The sequence below is a fragment of the Octodon degus genome, unplaced genomic scaffold (genome assembly GCF_000260255.1).
Source record: "Octodon degus isolate 3935 unplaced genomic scaffold, OctDeg1.0 scaffold00045, whole genome shotgun sequence".
Classification (NCBI taxonomy): Eukaryota; Metazoa; Chordata; class Mammalia; order Rodentia; family Octodontidae; genus Octodon; species Octodon degus.
In genome coordinates this window covers 11726956-11749195 of record NW_004524621.1, presented here as the reverse complement: position 1 = coordinate 11749195, position 22240 = coordinate 11726956, and the positions used below count along the sequence as shown (strand labels likewise).

The following is a 22240-nucleotide window of genomic DNA, read 5'->3' as shown; positions in this document are numbered from 1 at the left end:
AGCCAAAAATACCAAAAAGTTTGGAGATATAGTTCAGGGACAGAGTACTGCCTAATGTGTACAAGGTTCTAGTTCAACCACCTGGTACCACAAAAAACAACAAAAAGACAAAAGGTTTGACCCAGGATTGCACTGTATGAACTATGAGAGGCATTCAAAGAGAAGGCTGTTAGGCCTGGGCCTGTGTGGGGGATGGGAGTTCTTCATTCTATGATGCAGTGGTGACCTCAGGATAAACTGCCACTAGGCAGAGGAAAATGCGCTGGCTGCTTGAACACCTACTTGGAGCTACAGAAGATACAGGATTCCTCTGGGGCCCACTGACACATGCTCTGGCCTGCAGCCACTGTGGCCACTGTTGCCTCCACAGTCCAGGATATCTGATGATACTTTTCTTGTTCATGGTTTGGCAGATTCAGAGATGGCAACAGCATGAGTCCTGGTGCCCCTGGGACATGATGCAAAGCAAGGTGGGTGACCAAACAAGGATGTACAGCTGGATGAATGACTGTTGACACTATGTGGGTATGGGTCAGGGATCATTGATATAATGTGACACCTGATTTCAGGCTGGCTAAGTGTCCTTAGACAAAAGATTGGAAGCCTGGTGTACAGGTAGGGTTAGGTAAGGAAAAGCTCATCTCCAAACGAGGACAGTGTTATGAAGATTTACAGTGGTTGAGAAGCTGGGGCACAGCTGACCAGAGAGGTTAGGCCAGGTAAGACACTGTTCACTTAGGAGGTAGAGCAGAAAGTGGGGACTTTACAGTACCCCTTGCATCTCTGAGTTCCTGAGTAGCTTTCTCTGTTCCCTAGGGTTTACCACTTCTGTGTGAGTTGGCTTTCTTTGATTGCCTGTGGAAGCAAAAGTCAGAGGAGAAAGAAGAGGGGAAAGAGGAGGAAGATAAGGAAAACCAGTCATCACCTCTGGATGCAGTGAAACCACACTCCAGTCCCAAAAGAGCTTCCACTGGAGACCAAGGTGCTGCAGCCCCACAGCAGCCATCCTATGGTTCCCAGAGACTCCCTAAGGCCACAGGCACAGCACAGCAAATACTCCCACAGCCCTCCAGCTCCTTCAGATCCTTCCCTACCTTCCGGATCCCTACCAACATACCTTTGAGAAATGAGAATGCAACAGGGAGCTGCCTGCAGCAGAAAAAGCACCAGCTTTTCTACGGACTCACCTCTCAGCACAGTAAGTCCTTGGGTACTGTCTTTCTGAGCTCGGACAGCTCCTCTCCCCTGAATTCTCTCTGTCCTGTCTTCAACAAGCTTCCTTTCCTACCTAGGTATAACCTGTTGCTTCTCCATTACCACTCCCCAACCCAGCTTCCTGCCTATGAAGCCCATACTAGGGATGATCGGGAAGGGATGGGCCCTGATACTCAGCCCATTCCCCCTCCACTCTCCTCTCCTGTCCCACCTCTATCCCCCAATCTTAAGCCCTTGCCTACACACAACAGTGGAGGCCTTTCTGGTGCTGAGGCACACAAACAGTGGCTTCCCCAGGAAAGAGCACTGCTTTGGGTGTCTGATGATCATGCCCTGTGCCCACAGCCTGCACTCCAAGGAATCAGAATCACCAAGTGCTCATCCTCATCTGAGGCTCACAGGGGGGAAGCATGGCACCCCAGACTCCATCAACATAATCCAGAGTCACCCTGTATCTCCCCACTGTATCCCTCTAGCTCTCTGGGAATGCTGACTAGGTTTGAGGTCCTGCTGAGGACAAGGAAACAAGGTAAATACCCAAAAGGCTCTGAGGAAGCAACACGAGCTCCCATCCCACTCCCAGCTTCTCTAGCAGAACTCCAGCGAGTCAGCCCTACAGGAGCCCTATCGAGATCTAAGGGCCTCTGTGAAACTACAGAGCAAAAGGAGGATCCTCAGGCCTCTGAGCCCCTATCCTGGCCCCCTGCCAAGCCACAGTACCCATGACAGAACCCCAAGGATCTTGTCCCCCAAGCATTCTACCTGGATATGAACCTCAGTGGGGAGCCACAGGACACAAAGAGAGGCCCCAAGTTTCTGGACCTTCAGTTCCACCCTCCTACCAATATCTAAGTTCTGTTAGAACTCCCAAAGTCATCCCTAAAGGATGGTGTTCTGTTCCTAAGTCCTTCCAGGAAAACATGGGATACCTAGATAAAATCTTCCTGTAAAATCTCCAATACTAGCCCCCTACTCTCCCGAAGACTCCCTTCAGAATCCAGGAAGAGAATCCCCCAGAAGGATCATTTGGGTGTGAACCCTAGTAGTGATACAGAGGAAACTTGGGAAATCCCCATGCCATTGAGCTCCTCAACCCAGAATTCTATGGAACCAGCCCTGCATGTGTCCCATCAGGATGGGAGACTGCACAGCAGGACACACGGAAAGGAGATCTTTGTGTCTCTGCTGACTTAGTTTCATCTTCCAGCCTTCCTAGCCTTCCCTCAGCCTCCCTGCTGCAATCTCCAGAAATGGGCCCCCAGGGACTCCTGTCAGAGTCCAAAGCTTTGTGGGACACCAAGGAGCAAAAAATGTACTTCTGGGTGTCTGACTCCTCAGAGCCTGCTCAGAGAACACTTCTAGTCCCCTTAGTACGACTACATAGAATCAATATTGGGGGGTCCTCCCTAGATTAGAAACTATGTGGAAAGGCATTGAGCATTCAGGGAATTCCTGGGCTTCTGAGCCCCAATCTGTGGTCCTCAACCCAGCCCCTGTTTCTGTACTAGAACCTCTCAGAGCCAGGGTTTTGTCTACTGAAGCTACACGTGGAGACATACAAAGAAGAAAGAACTCAGAGGCCTCCCAGCTCCTAGCTCCCAGTTTACTTCAAGACCTGCATGGAGCAAGCCCCCTGGTTGTGTCTGACCCTGAGCCTGTTAATGGGGACGTGGAACAGAAAGAAAACTCTTGTGTCCTTGTGTCCCCAGTTTGGGGGCCCAGCTCACTTGAAAACTCTGTTTCCAAGTCTCATATAAATGAATCTCTTCAAGACCAAAGCAAATATAAGCCTGTAGAGGAAGCAGTAGAGCCAAGAGAGACCTGCTGGGCCACTGAACTCCCAGCTCCCACCTCCCTCTCTGTTCCAATACCAGAGCCACACACTGGCCTTAAGTCTGTGTATAAAACTGGGCAAGAAAAACAGGACCCCGGGACCCTTGGCCTTATTGTAGAGGATGCTGCACCTCCAATATCCTGGCCTTCCATCCTAACTGAAGCACTCGAGACCAAGCCTTCCCAGTGGGCTCTACAGAAAGAAGAAATGTCTGCAGGAATTAGGTCAGAGACCCCATCCTCCCAGGGTCAGGCTCTCCCAGAGGTGATCACCCACCTGAGGGTCCCCACCTGGCAATGGAGTAGGGAGTTGGAACATAGACTGAAGAAGCTGAAGCAGAGCCCTGCTTTCAGATCTCCTGGCCCAAGTCCAATTTGCTGCTCTGCTGCCCTGAATCCCACTGATCTAGACTCCTGGACGCTCTCTTCCTGGGCCCCATGGGAGACTCATCCCCCAAACCTGTACCTCCACTCTTCATCCTGCCACCCCCCAGACACTCAGCACACAGCACCTCAGCCTGTCCAGGCCTCCCACTGTCGTCACTCCTCTTCCTCTCAGAGGCTTCAGCCAAGAGCTTCTTGCCAGGCAGAGCAAAGGTCTCAAAAAGAGGAGAGAATAAAAAGGAAGATGGTAGCCCAGATCCCATCCCACGGGCCAGGTTTCACAAAAAGGCTGGGGAGAAGTGTTCAGACTTGGGAAAGCCCTCATTTACTGAGGTTCTGGCCTCAGTCAAGAGACAGAACAAGCTGTTGGTCCTATCTTCAGCCAAGGAAAGAGAGTCACAGAAAACCCAAAGCAACAGAATGTGCACAAGGAAACTCTGGACTGGGCTCACTCATAGTCGCAGGACAGAGCCACACTGATCAGGCCGGCAGACTGGCAGGAGCCTCTGGAAGTAGCCTTTCCCCAAGGTCTTAGCACAAGGACCAGACCTCTCAGCACACTACCCTTCTTCAACAGTTTCTCCAGGCCGTTGCTCCTCAGGCTCAGCCAAGGGCAGGGCTGGGGCCTAGTGCCATCCTGAACCCTCAACACTGCAAGCACTGTTCACAGGCCCACAAGGAGATGTATCTCCCAACCCCAGCACCCCAGGCTCCCATTATTAGGGATCTCTGAAAGGTACTGGCCAAATTTCTGGATACTCATGGACTCCCGCCAACAAGTCCAGTCATGGAGGGAAAGGCTGCTAGCACAGGCACCTTGTACCTCATGACATCAAGCCAAACAAGCTATATCATGGGCAGGTGAAGAAAAAGCCGAGAGAATCCTAATAAACGAGATCATTTACACAAATTCCACTCTTGTCTTCTGTGGTGTGTAGGGTGGTGGAATGTGGGCACCCTGTTAGCCTCTGCCACAGCCATATCCCCTCAGAATCAGATTCCAGAAGTACAGAGCTCAATATTATCATACTTAATGTTGTTTCCTTCTTGAGCCCTTCTTCTTAGCCATTCTTCCTTTCTTCCCTGGGTCGGCTCACCTATCCTCAAGGCTACAAAAATAAGAGCATTTAATGGGTTTAGTAACACTAGGAATTTTCTTCTATAACTGCCTATTCTTGACCATTTCACATTTTTCTACTAGCCTTTTTAAAAATACTGCTATAAAAATTACCACAAAATAGCAGATTTATTTTGTCAGGAATCTGATGTCTCACAGGTATAAAACTGAGAGGCTGGCAGCGCTGCATTCTTTTCTGTGACTTTAGTTAGGGTCCACCCTACAGGCTGCCCACATTCCTTAGCTCTGGCCACTTTAGAGCCAGCAAAAGCAAGGCAAGCTCTCACATTGCCTCACTCTGGCCTGCTATCTTCCCCTCCTACTTTTAAAGACCTTTGTGAGTACACTGGATCCATCTGGGTAACCACCCAGGACATACTTCTTATCTTAAAATCAGTCAATGAACAACTCCTAACTCCATCTACAGCCTTCACTGTCTTTGCCATGTAAAAGAATAAATTCAGATTGTAGTGTTTAGGATACAGACATCCTGGTATGATATTACCCTGCCTACCAGAGATATTAACTCAGTCTGTTAAGTATGTTACAAATATGGTGTCCCAGTCTGTAGCTTATCGCTTAGTTTTGTTTGTAGTAACATTATACCAAAGTTTAAAATTTTATGTTGTTAAATTTGACATTTTTTTTTTGAGACGAGGTCTTGCTATGTATTTCAGACTGGCCTTGAATTACATAGTCCAGGCTGGTCTCAAAAGTATGGGGATCCTCCTGCCTCAGCCTCTTGAGTGCTGGTATTACAAGTATGTACCACCATGCCTAGCCAACACTGTTGTTTATGGCTTACAAAAAACTTTCTTTTGGAATTATATTTGTACACTTAATGTTTATATTGTTAATTCATTTTTGGCAATATGCCCAGGTAATGTAGTACATGCCTGTAGTTCTAGCACTTGGGAAACTGAGGCAGGAAGATTCCTATGAGTCAAGGCCAGCCTAGGCTACATAGAGAGTTCAGAGCCACCCTGAACCATAGCAAGACCCTGTCTCAAAAACATTTTTTTGGAAGTATTAAGGATTGAACCCAGATCCTTTACACTGAGTCACACACCACTCCAGCTCTTTTTTAATTTTTTGAGATGAGGTCTCACTAAGTCCCTAAACTGCCTAAAAGGTCTTTAACTTGTGATTCTTGCTGCCTCATCCTCCCAAAGTACTGGGATTAAGAGGCATGCTGATGTGAGAATCCAACTCCTCCTAAAATGACATTTATTTTATAGAAATAGAATTGCCTGAACCCACTCCATTAAATGTTCCATATTGCAAAACATGGGTCATTCACTAACACCCCTTGGCTTCGGATATGTGACATATACAACCAATGGGTTACTTGATGCACTATTTATTTATTTATTTATTTATTTATTTATTTATTTTTGAGACAGCATCTCAGTAGTTCAGGCTGGCCTGGAGCCTACTATGTAGGCCAGGCTGGCCTCAAACCACAGCAATATGCCTCCTAAGTGTTGGTATTATAGGTGTGCAGAATCATGCCTGATCTCTTGATATAATTTCTTATTCAATTTGTCTAAAATTTACCTTTTTCCTCTAGCCATTTCCTCCAATGTACTTTCCTATTGATTGGTTCCTACCATCCGGATACCTAAGCCAAAGCCTGTCATCTTTAACTCTTCCCTTCTCTCCTCTATGCTTTTTCCAGCTCATCAAACTCTAATTGTGATATGTACTGAAAAATTCCATCCTCACTTCTCCACCTCTACTGTGACTTTCTCAGACATCATTTTTCATCATATTGGTTGCTCTATTCCTTTTAATTCATCCTCCTCATGGCTACAATTCTCTGGAGCTAAAAAGGCTCAATTCCTTGATGACTGAACAAAGGACTATAGAAATAAAACTTGTGCTCCTAGAGTGGATATTGGTCAAAGTAGTTGTGAATGATATTTGGGTCACTTGGGAAAACTGGGTATTTTACATTAGACTGTTCTTAAACTGGGCATGGTGGTGCACACCTGTAATCCCACCACCCAGGAAGCTGAGGCAGCAGGATTACTGCAAGTTCAAGGCCGGTATAGACTACATACTGAACTCAAGTCCAGCCTGCGCTACACAGAAAGACCATGTCTAAAAAAAAAAAAAAAAAAAAAAAAGATTTTTTTCTTTTGGTACCAAGCATTGAACTCATAACCTTATGCTTGCCAGGCAGGCACTGTGCCACTGAGCTATATCCTGCCCAAGAGATTGTTCTTGATCTCTGGGCAATTTACTAAAAGGGAAAGGACCCCTTCTTGTCTCTCTCAGACAGAAGCTATCTTTCCCCCAATAAATACATTCTGCTTTTAACCTCTGTTGTTCCTAAAACTCATCCTTCAACTTTAGAGAACATGAACTCATACCAGACATCTTTCAGGTTGGGAGAGTCTTTCCCATATATCACTAGTGCATGGGATGCCATGGAGAAGAGTGTCATAATTACGTTTCAGTAAATTTTACCTATGCTATCAGTAGCCTAACCTGCCACTGACAAGAGTGAACCCTTGCTTTAGTAGAAAGTAAATGGAAATTAAAACTAAAATGACAGTATGAATTTACAAGCAAAATCATTCACTGGAAAGTAAGAGAAAAGATAGTGAAGGAACTGCAGCTTGAGTAGCTGGAGCGGACACATTCAAATGGAGAGGAGCAGATCAGATGGCTTTGGGGGTGCTGCAGTCTCCTTGTAGAGGTGGTTTCTTTGTTCTTTCTGTCCCGAGGAAAAAACTGGTCAAGACAAGTGCAGATGGTAATAAGGTTTTACATTTACTGAATACTGAAAAGGAAATAAGCTTTATAGGTCAAGTAAAAGTAGGAAAATAAACACACTCTATAGGATGAAAGGCCACAGTAGCCCCAAGCTCAAGGCCAGCTGCCCTTGTTATATTTCCCACCCTGACGCTGGCATCAGGTCTGGGCCATCTTATCAAAAAGGCTGCTGTAGTTCTTGGGAGAAGCCTGCGCAGGGCACATGTGTATTGGACTTTGTAATTCACGGATCAAGCCTACTTTCCCAGCTAGTCTTAGCCACATCCTAGTCTCCTGCCTCAAGCTTGCTCACAAAAGCAGGAGGCCAGATTTCCAGCATTAGCTGAAGAAAGCCAGGGTTTTCAATCATTATTTCAGTTTTGGTTTCCACAGCTCCAGAGGAATCCTTATGGTATGAGGGGCAGTTCCAGTGATTTTTTTTTTATGTATCACAATCTTAGTCATAAGAGTCTGCTTTTTCTGTGTCCAACTGACCACAGGTTCCAGGTAATGACTGGAGACTTTTAGCTCTCATTCTGAGGTAGGAATCTGGAGCTGGACATTATAAAAGCTGGTAATTACCAGCTGTAATTTGGTAGATCCTGAAAATTAGTTTTTCTTACCTTAGTGTCCTCAGTTCTGAAGGGGGCAACATAGGCTATCTAGGGACAGCACCATGGATAGGAAAAAAGGGGGAAAAAACACTGTTAAGTCCCTGTTTGGCTCACAAGAAAATATAAAGCATACTTTTAACGAGTAATAGGTAGGCCTGGGGATTTAGCTCAGTGGCACAGAGCCTGTCTGACAAGGTGAGACCTTGAATACAATTCCCAGTACGGGGAGGGGGTGAGTAATAGGTTAAGAGTCCATGAGTTTGTCCCCATAGTAACCTCTGAATATGTTATAGTGGCTGCTTAATTTCTCATGATAAAGATGTCTGATACAAGATAGATGCTCAACAAATGTGTGCTGCACCATCTACATATCATTTAAAAGAAATATTAGTGATAAAATGTTAAGTAATTTTCCTATTTTTTTACAAATTTCAGTTTAGTGGTTCTGTTAGTCACATGCCTGTTACCAACACAAACACCTGAGATGATAAACTTATAAAGAAAAAAGGTTTATTTTGGTTCACTGGTTTGGAGGACCCAGTTCATGCTTTGAGGTTTCCATCTCCTTTAAGGCTTGTGGAGGCTGCACAGTGCAGGAGGAATATATGGCAGAGCAAAATCACTCACTGACCAGCAGGGGGCAAAAGAGGAGAAGGAAGAGAGCAGGGCCCAAAACTTCTGAGGCTATACCACCACCAATGACCTAGGACCCCCACTAACACCACCTCTAAAGATTCCACCACTTCCCAATAGGGCCAAGCAGAGGGCCAAGCTTTTAATACATGAGCCTTTGGGGAACATTCCAAATCCCAACTACAGCAATGGCATTATTAGTTAATAAATAAAATAAGACTATATTCAAATATTTTATATTTTATAAGTATATCTTAAGATACTTACATATATACTTACATAATTTTATATAAAATGAATACCATACACATATTTGCCTATCACTATCACAAAATACTATTTTATATAAAACATTATCCAAAGTTAGGAACACTAATGAAATCTACCTGAGGAAATAATACGTATGTAGGGTTTTTAGTACCAGGGCGCTTGCCAAGCAGGCGCTTATGCCGCTGAGATGTATCCTGGCCCTAGATTTTTTAATGGTAATTATAATAGCTAATATTTATTAAGCAAATATCTAGGCTTACAGTAAGCACTGGATGTGGAAAAGTTCTATAATATAAGCTATTATTAATTTTATTTTTAAACAGTCTTGGGGAAATGAAAATTTAGAGAGGTTATTGTTGAGATTAGGGACCTACATATGTTTTTTAATTTAGCAAAACTTGAGCCATCTTCATCAATCATTCATTGTAATAAAATTACAGAGTAAAATAATGTTCAAGTTCTCCTTAGTGGGATTCTTAAGCTGCACAGGGCATGAAAGGGCTTCAGCAAGCATTCTGACTGCTCAGTCTTTCGTAAGTAGATCATATTCTTCCCAGAATGACTACAAATGCTGCCTGTGTCACAAGGCTGTGGTAGAGGAGAGTTAATAAGTGATTACAAAATTCTTTGTAAATGCAGAGTGCTACAGAAATGCAAAACATTTGTGACAACAGTAATTAGTTCTAATCACTATCTCCATTCTGTGTGCAGCTGCCTCTCAAAATTCACTCTGGGAGTTTAATAACCTCCTATCAATAAATAAATAATCTCCCTCTTCCTTACACCCTGCTGAGAAACTGTCCTCAGCTTCTCTCACCCCCTACAGAGCACTCTTCTTCCTACTTCTCCCCTTCCCTAATCCAAGTGGTATGCAATGGCTTAGTACTGATATCAATACCAAAAAAGACAGGTCTGCCTGAGCCTTAAACCTATCAAAATTCTGATTTCCAAACAAAACTGGGCACAAGGGGCTGGAGAAATATACATACTGTTCAAATACATCTCCCAGTCTTCCACTACGCAGGAGGGAAATTTCCCTCCCCTGAAGATCTAGGAATGCTTGGATGACGCCTTAGTTTGCATCTCCTGAGTGTTTCCTGAAGGCCCATGTGTTGAAGCCTTTGTCCTCAGCTTTTGGCTCTGTCAGGAAATAGTAAAGCTTCCAAGAGGCAAGGCCTATTAGAAAATAGTCAGGTCACTGGAGAGGGGCCCCCAAAGCACTATTGGGACCCCAGCCCCTGCCTATTTTTCTAGCCACCATGAGGAACATGGACCTCCTTCTTCAAGTGCTGCACCATGATGCACTGCATCACCACAGGCCCAGAGCAACAGGGCGAAGCACCCACAGAAACCTCTAAACTTCTAAGCCAAAATGAGTTTTCACCCTTTTAAGATGATGTATTAGCTGCTTTCCCATCACTGGGACAAAAAAAAAAAAAAAAAAAAATCTGACTACCACAACTCAAAGCAGAGAGTTTATTTGGCTCCCAGCTTCCAGTGGGTTCAGTCTATGGTCAGCTTGCCCCCTTCCAGGTCATGCCCCCAGTGACCCAGATCCTAACAGCACATTCAGCTGCTGGACTCAACAGATGAATGAGTATAGTGTCCCCCAAGGCCCCATCTCCTTTCAACCTTATGATACTTTTGGGGGACCTTTTATATCTAAACCACAATTATTTATTCTCTCAGATAAATTTCACAGTAATGCAAAGCTAACACAGGTAACTATGGCAAAATACCAAGTTGCAAATTATCATTTATTTAGCAATACAAGGCACATAATAGGCATTGAATAAATATAGCTATCATGACAATGGCCAGTCCAACATTCATTTAGATACTTTATGGTTTTGACTTACAACAAAAATCACATGGCCTGAAAAGCCTAAGATATTCACTCTCTGGTCCTTTACAGATGGAGTTTGCCAGCTCCTGAAGGATATGAATGTAGGTATCAGGAAGGTCTCAGACCTACATCAACCCTTAGAGATAAAAAATATAAGAAGGAATCCAGGTGTGGTGCCTCACACCTATAATCTCAGTATTTGGAAGGCTGAGACAGGTGGATCACCTCTAGTGCAAGGCTGGCCTGGGCTGCATAGTGAGTTCAAGGCCAGCCTGAACTGGCCTTGAGATAACAGGACCCTATCTCAATAAAAAAAAAAAAAGAAATATAAGAAGGAGCAGTTCATGATATAGGCAGAAAATAAGGAGAGTGTCATGTCTCCAAACTAACAAAGATCATTCTTTTCAAAGTAAGAAGGAATGATTAACTATGTTAATTTTGCTTACAGGACATGTAAGGTGTGCAATGAGGGTTAAATTTTGGGTTTCATAACTTGAAAGCTAGTGAGACCTTCCCAGAACTAGCGTAGACAAGAGGTGTTTTGTTTGTCTTTTTGGTTTTGTTTTTGTTTTCTAGAAAGGAGAACAGAGAAATACACCATAAACAGAAAGGAGTAGACAATAAAAAAAGAGATTTGTATTATGTGGGGTTTTTAAAGAAGGTATCTTCAGCACTTTCATGTGCTGAAGAGAATATGGAAAGGATCCAGTGGAAATCAAATGGTGATGAACATACAGATGGAGACACAGGAGCACAATAAAAAGAGTGTTAAATTATGATACACACATTCTGTGAAAGCTGTGTCCACACTATAAGAGATAGGGTTTCAGCAGTAGGGTGAAGTGATTCCCAATTCCCATATCAAATATCTAGGGTAGAGACTTCAATAAATAAATAAATAAATAAATAAATAAATAAATGGGTCTGGATGCAGTGGCAGACATCTATAATCTTAGCTAATAAGGAGGTTGAGACGGGAAGATTGCAAATTTGAGGTCAGCATACACAACTTAATGAGACCTTGTCTCAAAATAAAAAAGGGTAGGAATGTAGCTCCCTGGTAGACCTCCTCCCCAGGCTCAATCCCCAGTACTGTAAAAAAACAAAAGAGAAAGAAAAATGGGGATCAGAACAATGAAGGCAGGAATGGTATCACATCAAAGGCACAGCGTTGCTCACAGACTGAAGAATGCGGCCTTTGCTGTATCCTTGCTATGTGTTGTCCCGGCTGGGAGCAGACAATGGCAACTATGGTCTCCTAGCAAATGTGGTGGTGGTTTCAGAAGCAGCAGTAGCCAGCACTGCAGAAGCCTGCACTCTGATTCTCATACTGAAGCTTTCTGCAGCATCTTTTCCCATCATTGATGTTTCCAACTCATAAGGTCTTCCAGAATCTGGAAAGACTACTTATAAGAAACTTAAACCTAACACAAGGTCCTTTTCTTTTCCATATCTGACTCAACCCTAGTAACCTTTTGAGTCACCCTGTATATGGTCTAAAGTAATATTCCTAGGTGAAGAATAAGTTCCTTTAAGATCCCAAAATGGTCTCCTAATCCTGAGGTTCCATCTTTACAGTAGGGGATAATAAGATGTATAATTTGCTTCTTTACTGTAGAGAGCAAGAGCTATCTCAACATGCTTCTAACCATTGGACACCTAAAAACTTCACTAAGCTGCAGCTTCTTGAATATTTGTAGGTGAATCTTCTACCCTCTGGAGAACATCAGTATGCCTCAGTGAAATGGGTCACTGTGAGACCCATTTCATTCTGTAGGATGCTTAGGTAGTCCAAATCCCAAGACAGTTATACACCCAAGGACAAATTTAAATAAATAACTAGCCATCTCACATGAATAAAAACTTTCTGGTTTTCTTTCCCGCATGGGATTGAAAGAAATGATTCAGTCATATACTGATCATACACTATGTACTTGAGACTAACTAGTTTTCTCTAGTAGATAACTAGCTCTGGCATAGTTGCACTTCCAAGTTTCGGTGTCAACTCAGAATGGGCACCCAAAAGTCTTCAAAATGTCTAGATATTTTGCCTTTCCTGGTGCATAATTGCCCAAATAAATTGTCACAGGTCCCTTTGGGGAAGGAACTAGGGAATCATCACAGGGTATATTTGTCATGGCGTTGGCACTTTTCTCCTAGAAGCAGCATGTTCTATCATGGTTCCATGATTCCCTGCGGCCAAATCTCTTAGCTACTCCTTAAACCCAGAAGATTGTTAAAATTGCTGTGGCCTCTTACACTAAAGCTCCTTATCCCCACAGGTATTAATAAGACAAGCCCTTATTCTCCTCCTAGAGCCTGAGCTGCAGAGGAGAGCCACCACTGTGATTCTGGGGACCCTCACCAGTACTTTCCCAAATAGCCTGGGAGAAATGTGTGTCTCCTGGACTCTCCCAGGAAATATAATCAACTGCTGTTTTGTTTTGTTTTGTTTTGTTTTTTGTTTTTTGTTTTTTTTGGGTTTTTTTGGTACCAAGAATAGAATTCATGACCTCACACTTGCCAGGCAGGCACTGTGCCGCTGAGCTATATCCCTCACCCTAACTGCTGTATTTTTGTGGTCTCACGTAATGCAACCATTCATGCCTGCTCATTTTCTTCAACTCTATTCTTCCTGCCATCTGTGAGGATAGCTCAAACATTTCTACCTCACTCAACATTTCATTAGTGAAAATGCACTTTCTCCATGCCTCTAAGGGATATTGTACCCCCTAAGGTTCTTGTCAGGATGTTAAATCTTGTGTCCATAAATACTGTCTACAAGTCAATGAATTCTTGCTCATCCAATTTTATATTCTAGGCCCTTTAAGAGAAAACATTCTAAAATACAACCCAGAGTATGCTATATTTCTTCTCCAATATGTGCTAGTTAATCCTTTCAGTTCCTAGGATATATAACACCTTTTCTCCTGCATCAGACCCAGCACTTTGAACGCATATTATGCTGGTATTTAACCCTAAGCTATTAGCATAACAGTGAAGAGATGAGGTAGTGCTTCTGAGGGTACCACCTGCTGCCTTGTAAGAGAAGGGATTCTACAACATCTACCAACACAAATGCTAGCAATTACTAGAACAAAGCAGGCTTTCTCTGTCATCCTTGCATGCATTGTTCTCCCCAAATCTTAATTATTGGATTAACAGATGCAATCTCTTTAACCATGACATTTCCCCAAATCATTTCCAATGGTATCTTTAGCACCTGCACTTACACTGTGTGCCAGGGATAATCAATATCTCATACACCACCCAAGAGTGAATAATGTTTGCCCACTGGGCAATGAGTGAATCATTCCAGAACACATTGTTAGTACTTCTTTTCTTGGACCATGTGGGCCATCTAAGAAGCAGATGCCCAAATAAAATTAGATATAGAAAAGATTTTTAATGTAGGCAGAATAAATTCCTGTGAAGAAAATTGAGACAGAATCAGAGAAGGCTGGAAGAGCTATCAGAACATGATTCAGGTTTGACCCCTATAAAGAAGAAAGAGGAAAAAAGGAAAGTCTATTAGGAAGAATCTTGGACTGCATGCAGTTGTAAGAAATTTTCAGCACAGCGATAGGAAGTCTTCAAATTAACGTAGCAGTCAAAGGAGTGTTATATCTCACGGGAATAGGCCCTAGTTTCCCTGCTGCAGTGACTTACTGACTGAGGATGGTCCACAGGAAGTGTGATCTTAGTGAAAATGCAGTGGATTCAGAGTGTGACAACAAGAGTTGCCAATCATACTGTAGAATGAAAGCTAGGGTCACTCATTTTCATGGCCACCACAACACCTTGCAGAATACTTTGAAGATTAAATAAAATAATGTAATAAGCATAAACATTTATGTCTAGCAAATAGCAATCACTTAACCCATGAATTTTGTTGAAATTATTATTGATAGTGGGTGGTTTCTGGTCTGCCTTGTTAAAAAGACACTATCTTATTGTCTTATCATTTAGAAGCTCCCTCCTTAACTTCTTGACACCTTCATGGTCAAGAACAATACAGATTCCTTTTATGCTGTTCATCAACTCTTAGCCTAGAATACATCATTTTATAAGTGATTAACACTATTCTAGTAAGAATGGATATATTGTACACTTTCCATACCCATCCAAAGATGTGAGTTTGCTATCTTACATGATTTTTATTAATTTTATTGAGAAACAAATAGCAATGAGACAGCTTCAAAACAGATTAGTAGGACAGTTACAATAATTAATATATTGCATATTGTTATCTTTGTAGAGTTATTCATAGTACAAGATGTAGACATGATATCCTGTCCAAACACTATTAGTACAAATCTTTCTTCCCATTGATTTACGAGAAAGTAGCTGTGTATCTATCCTAACTATTATATATATATATATATATATATATTTCACTACAAAATGGTCTTTCATTTATATTCCCCTTTTTTTTTGCTTAGTTTTGTCAGAGATAGGTATTCCATTGCCATTTAAATATTGTGAGTGTGTGGATTCAGTGAAATAATCCAATACAGTCCAGTAGTCCATAATAGTAGTGGGTCATCCATAGGACTGGCAATGTCAGAAGTTGTTGACTTAAGCCTTTTACAGCTCAGCCTTTTTTTTTTTGGTAGAACCGGTAAACTTAGACCTTTGCACTTGAGAGGCAAGTGCTTATTCTATTGAGCCATCTCCCCAGCCCCCAGCTCAGCATATTAATATGGCTTTACTTTTTATACCTCGTTTTTATACTTTTCTGATGGATGGTTAAGACCAAGATAAAGCAAGACCTATATAACAAGAAATGTTAAAGTTAAATAAACCTGACCCACATGTATAAATATTGCATAGTCTTCCCAGTGTGAGAACTCAAAAGAAGAAATAAAAATGAAAAGTTATAACACAATTAAAAGGAAAGCGAGAACTTAAGAATTAAATAACTAAGAGAGGGCAAGGAGAAAAGCTAGGTAAAGTGACGGAGCAAAAAACGCACATTTTTGTGCACAAGATGGTTAAGGCAGTAATCCTAAGAATCTTCAGCAGGTTTTTGAAACTAGCAATTAATTGGTAGGATTCTCACCCTGACTAACTATATTTGCTGATACCTGTGAACTAAGAAACTGCACTGAAGATAGCAATGTGTAATACTAGGGCCAAGCTTGGAATGCCTGTCATTCTCGTCTTCTAAATACATACTTTTTATAATGTCATATCAATTACTGCTATATTGTCTCTCAAGTAAATGTTTTTAAAAAGGGGGTAGTAAATGAAAACAAGAGACAAGAAAAGAATGTCATATAACTGTCCTCCTACAATGCTGTATATGGTTAGATTTCTAAATTTCTGTGTAAAAATATATAATTGTTTATTTCTATTTTTTAAAATATTTTTTAAATTTTTCTTTTTTTTTCTTTACATTCTGTGGAGATTTAAAGTTTAACATATCAATACTTGATGGAAAATACCTGTTCCATGTTATGTCTAAGATGTTTGATATTCAGACAGATAATGAGGTTAAGCTCAACTGCCTATGTTATAGGGTAATAATATCATTAAGCTTCTCTTCTGGAGGGTTAACAACTTAAGTTTGCAGACCAAAAATTAGAGAAAAAGAAGGGCTACAAGGATAGCCAACATTTTGGCCCTAGCCATTCAAGTTAAGTGAGGACTCAGGACACAAGAGAACCTGTACTGTAACATCCTGTAACTCAGTGATGTCCCAAATTTTCTGATTAAGGAGATTATGGGGCCACAGAGGAAAGTGATCGATGATGTATAATGCACCTAAGGAGAGTCACCTCAGAGAGAAAACACTCTCTAAGGCTTTCACAGAGAGCAAACTGGTCGAGCAATGGCCATGACTCATCCATATGGCTGACACTGACAAAGGATCTATGACTTGCGACAGGGTTTCAGGGTAAATCCTGAGGAGATTTGACTGACCTTGTCAGATATTTTACATGTTTTAATGAACAAGTTTTTATTAATCTAACAAAATACCATATATTATATATCAAAAAATTATACTTTTATATGAGGTTATTCTTTGGCAATATGTAAAAGTACCCTCAAAAGTGTATAAAAATTAGCCAGACATTGGAGTCCATGCCTGAATCCTAGCCTGAGCCAGAAGAATCATGAGTTTGAGTCTACTCTGAACCAGAGTGAGATCCTGTCTCAAAAAAAATTAAACAAGTTTTGACATTGTCAGTTTTATGTTAATTGTGATGAAGCTGGAAGGTTAAGAAGTTCCATTTAGCTATTGAATTCATGGAGATTTATATCACAAAGTCGAGGAAGCCAATTTGGAATTTGGAATTTATGATGACAATCAGGACTTGTGACAGCACTTGTAGTAGAAAAAAAGATGAGAAACATTCAGTAGGAAAAATTATCGACATCAGTAATTAATTTACTTCAGTAAATAAAGAAGAGAAATGAAACAAAAAAAAAAAAATCAAAAGCACCCATGTCCTAAGAAAGATGGTCCAGTGGGCAGAGCGTTTTAGTTTTCTTTAATCAGCATATGTTTGTGATACATAACAATTACATTCATCTTAGGGAATTTTTACATACACACATTACATATCAACTATTTTTACTTCCTCTCTTGTTATGGCTGTATCTAGATGCTCCCCAAAAGTCTCATATGATCATAGGTGAGGATTTTCAGAGTTAGCTGGATCTAGGGTATGTGATACCGGTACTAAGGCTATGTGGTACTAGATTAAGGCTATGTGGTACTAAATTAGGTTGCTGATTGTTTTAGCACAGCTTTGGGTGTGGATAATGGAAAAGACCATCCTAGGTGTGAGTGGCACTACCCAAAAGATTGTAGTCTTGATGAGATAAAAGGGAAAGGGAGGTTTGCTTTACTGCTTGGGATTTGCTGCCTCTGACCTGCTCTGCCATGGACTGCTTCTCCTCCTCCATGTCCCTCTGCCATGCCACCATGCCTAGGAGCTACCCAACTATGTACTGAAACCACTACACACTATGAGCTAAATTAAACCTTTCCTCCTTTAACTTGTTGTTATCAGGTATTTTGTCTTAGCCACAAGAAAAGTAAGTAAGACATCTCCCCCCAACAAGATTTTAAAAATCTTTTCATTAAATGTTTTCTCCTCTTCTTTTACTAATAGCAACCTTGTCCTCTGAAAAGCATCCCCTACTCCATTCCACATGTTACTATTGACAGCTACAGAGTCATAGGGTGGGCATGAGACCCCGTTTTAGCAAATTGTAGCTTCCCAGCCTTCTGGCCTCAATAAATGAGCACATGACCAAATCATTCCACTCGGCCACCTATCCTTAGATTTTTATATGAAATATGGGGGAGAGATTACTTTTATTTCCTCTAGAGCTGCTGAACTAGGATGATGTAATCTTGAAACTGTCCCATGTTCTTACCATTCATGTTCCTAATGTGGTTTTATATTGAAAAATCCAAGTTGTTATAGGAATAAAATAGATGATACAGAAAGCAAAACCAGACCTAATAGATAATAATTTTTTGAGAAGGAAGAAGGAAGAAGGAGAAAGAAGAAGAAGAAGAAGAAGAAAAGAAGAAGAAGAAGAAGAAGAAGAAGAAGAAGAAGAAGAAAAGAAGAAGAAGAAGAAGAAGAAGAAGAAGAAGAAGAAGAAGAAGAAGAAGAAGAAGAAGAAGAAGAAGAAGAAGAAAGCATACAGTTCCAAACCAACAGATAGTCATAAGTGGTACAAGAAGTCATTTACCATCTCTATGATCCCATGTGTCTATAGGTTAAAAAATTATGATATAAAGAACATAATAATGTTTGAAGGGGCTGGGGAGATGGCTCAGTAGGATAAGCGCTTGACTGGCAAATGCAAGGATCTGAGTTCAATCCCCGGTTCTGCCAAAATAATAATAATGTTTGAAAATTCCAATTCCAGCACTGAAAAATTCTGTAATCTTGGGCAATATAATAATGACAGCTATATACATGCTTTATGTCTAGAATCATGGTAATAGTTTTATGTGTGTTGTGATATTTAATCACCATTTCACCTTTGAAAAGGAGACTGAGTCAGAAATATTAAGAAACTATCCCCAAAGACACATTATCAACTAAAGGCAATTTTGCAATCTTGAGTCCAGTCTCCTTCCCTCTAGATCACATGCCCTTTACCGCTGCATTATAAAGCCTCCCTTGTGGTCAATTTATGACTATTACATGAGGCTAAAACGCTTTTAAAATCCACAGACGTTGTCTTACTAACATTTATAATTCTGCTACTCACTGTAGTTCTTAAAAACTATTGAATGAATATAAATGTCTACTTTTGGGGTAATAAAAATTCTAGTTACATTCTATACCTTTAAGAGCTAGAGTGTGGAACTTCAACTCCCTCCTAAATCTAATGCTATTTTGCACAGGTAGCACAAACTGACTTAATATAAATAGTAAATCTTGTATAGAGGCACAAGAGGACAAAGGTTTATAGGTTATAGTTATCTCCAGAAGGATTTATTCCTTTTCTTTCAATAGAATCTCCCCCAGAAGCCTGGAAGACAAAAAGTTCCCAGTCCTTCACAATCATTTTGACTAAGATATCAAAAACAGTTTATATGAGACAGCCAGGGATATATAGCTTAGCAGTTTAAGCACCTGCCTGGCAAGTACAAGGTCCTGAGTTCAATCCCTTGTGCCAAAAAGAAAGAAACCAGGGTCCAGTTTATATGAGATAGAGGGAAAAAACCCAGAAACACAGTAAAATCTTCAATAGAAAGACCAAGAAAATGTTTATCATTTTTCTTCTCTCTCCAACATACTTAGTATAAGTCATCACTGTCATTTATAATCTCAAAAAAGATGTTTTACTTTCAAGGATCCATTAGGTATGTGAAAAACTGTGGCTAAGTGCAAAGTGGTCCACCTATTATCTCTAAAATGAACATTTATCATGTGGCTAGATGTTGTCAGGATGAATCTCAGAATTCCCCATTACCTCCCAGAACCAATCGAGCCTGCTTTCTGTCACCAGCTGCTCCACTGAAATTGCTCTTTCCAAGTCCCCAGAAACACCCACATCACCTAATCAATGCCCATCATTCTGGAACTCAGAAACAGCTCTTAAGTTGTTTACCTCTTGCTCTGTCCTCCTGCCTCACTCTGGCTCCTTGTTCTCTTCACCTACCAGTTTCGTGCTCTTCTGGTTCTTTCTTCTTTCTGCTCAGGCACTCTTGCATTCTCTGACTTTCCTCCTTTTCTTGGCTGTTTAGAATTTGTTCTTGGATTTCTTTGTGTTATTTCTTTTTTCCCCCATAATTTTATTGATAAACAAATAGCAATGAGACAGTTTCAAATCAAATTGATAGGACAGTTTCAATAATAACACATTGCTCTTTGTGTTATTTCTACCTCCTTTCCCAAAATGATCTCAGCTAAACCCAGGGCCTCAAGAACTACAGTGACGCTCCCACATCTGTATCTTCAGCCTGATCACCCTTGTGAACTCCCTATCCCTGTATTCTTCATCTCCATCTGGATGTCCCACAGATCCCCCAAGCTTAACATCAATTTCTCTCAAACTATTCAACCTACTTCTGCCCATATTTCCTCAAATAGCCCTAGAGCCTTTACTCATCTCATCCTGGTCTTAATTTCCATCTCTCCTTTCTCTCCTTCACCACACCAGTACTTCACTTGTCCAAACTTTTATTCATCTTGTTTCAATCCTTTGCCAATTGTACAAGAGGTACCTTCTGATCATTTATTGTTATAATATAGTATTGTAATCTCCATACCACTTGCCTATATCTTTCAAACCCCAAGCAGGGACCTTATATAAATTTTCATGTCTAACAAAAACCCTGGAACTCAGTAAGTAGCCAATAAATGTTTGTTGAAGGAGTGAACAAATGGATCCCTAAGTCTCCCAATGCATTCAACATTTGAAATGTTCATGATTCAATAAAAGTTGGTCCAGTTATGTGCCATTTTATTTCCTAGATTGTTTGCTTAATATATTCCCTTATCTTTCTCTACAATGTCATTATCTTAATTCAGACTTTATTTCTCGACTTGGCCTCTGCATTAGTTTCCTAATTCAAATCTCAATCCCCCCTACTCTATTCCCTTTACAGCTTCCAGAATGAGTTTTCAAAAATCAAATTAGGTTGTATTACTCCCAAACTGAAAGGCATCCGTGAGCTCACTAGCACCTGTGGGGCAATTCAAAATCTGAGCATCCACACATTGGCTCCTATCTCTTCTCCAACCACATCACTCCCTGCTCCACACAGGCACCTGCCTCATCCTACTTTTGGGTCCTTCACTCAGACCCTCTCACTGTCTACTCTGGCCCATTCCTGTTGGCCCAACAAAATGAATATCGACCACTTGTAATGTGTCAGGCAATGTTCTAGGAATCAGAAATACACAATGAATAAAAAGAAAAATATTCCTGTCCTCCTCTCTCTACTCAGATGCCACCTTGAAGAGAAGGACTTTATTTAATGCTTCTATAGAACTACAAGAAGGTCCTTATGACACACTCCTAACATGCAATTGCTGACTGTGCTCAAATGCAGCCATGGTCTAGGTCTTAGGCCCACTGGGGCTAATGCAGTTTGGTTGTGTGTGGGGAAGAGAGGGCTTCGGTAAAGGACAATATGACAAATAATATTACTAAACCTCTCCAAGAGCCTTGGGAAATGACTGCAAGTCACTCCATGGTAAGTCCCTCCTACTCACCTGTGCATCCCAGTAGAATGTGGAAATTTCATTTCTATTCCCCCACTCTAGTCATACTCTGTGCCAGCTCAGAGAATCCTCCCTCTGAGACCTATCATCTTTGTTTACTGCTTGCCTACAAAGTGCTACAGAACAAAAATTCTGCCCTGGCACTGGGCTAGCTGTCTTCTCCAATTCTAACCCTTTATTCCAATTTTTGCAGCTTTTATTATAAGAATCCTTTCAGAGAACACTCACTGAAACTCCAGGGACTTCCACAGCAATTCATTTAGTCCTGTCTATTCCTGTAAGGTACCAGGCCCCTTAAAGCAGATTAAGAACATGTATGAGTGTTCCCAACTCACCATAGGACTTCAAAACTGTTTACATCTTGGATTGTCACATGTACAAATAACAAACACAGAGTCCAGACTTAGAATAATTTTTTCTAGCTTCTCCACTCAGTCTATATAAACTTTTCAGACTACCTAAGTCAATACATTGTCAGATTCCTTTGAAAGTATTGATGCAAATATTTCCTAAGATTAATGAAACTCCTTTCTTTCTTTCTTTCTTTCTTTCTTTCTTTCTTTCTTTCTTTCTTTCTTCCTTCCTTCCTTTCTTTCTTTCTTTCTTTCTTTCTTTCTTTCTTTCTTTCTTTCTTTCTTTCTTGTATCAGGAGTTGAACTCAGGACCTTGTGCTTGCCAGGCAAGTATTGTACCACTGAGCCATATCTCCGGATGCTGTCCAAAATCATAGAATCAAAAAAAGTTTAGGGTAAGAAGGAGTAACTAGAGGCTGTGGGGAAAAAGGAACCCTTCTCCACTGCTGGTGGGAGTGTAGACTGGTGCAACCATTATGGAAATCAGTATGGAGACTCCTTAGAAA

General features: G+C 41.1%; 1 protein-coding gene across 1 annotated transcript; it reads left to right on the top strand.

Moving 5' to 3' along the window:
• Positions 1-257: 257 nt before the first annotated feature.
• On the top strand, positions 258-3967 carry CUNH9orf131 (chromosome unknown C9orf131 homolog). The gene is given in 6 exon segments (XM_023716080.1): positions 258-470; positions 817-1480; positions 2350-2527; positions 2626-3704; positions 3707-3830; positions 3832-3967. Coding segments are annotated over 6 exon segments (2394 nt in total).
• The last annotated feature ends 18273 nt before the right edge of the window (positions 3968-22240 follow it).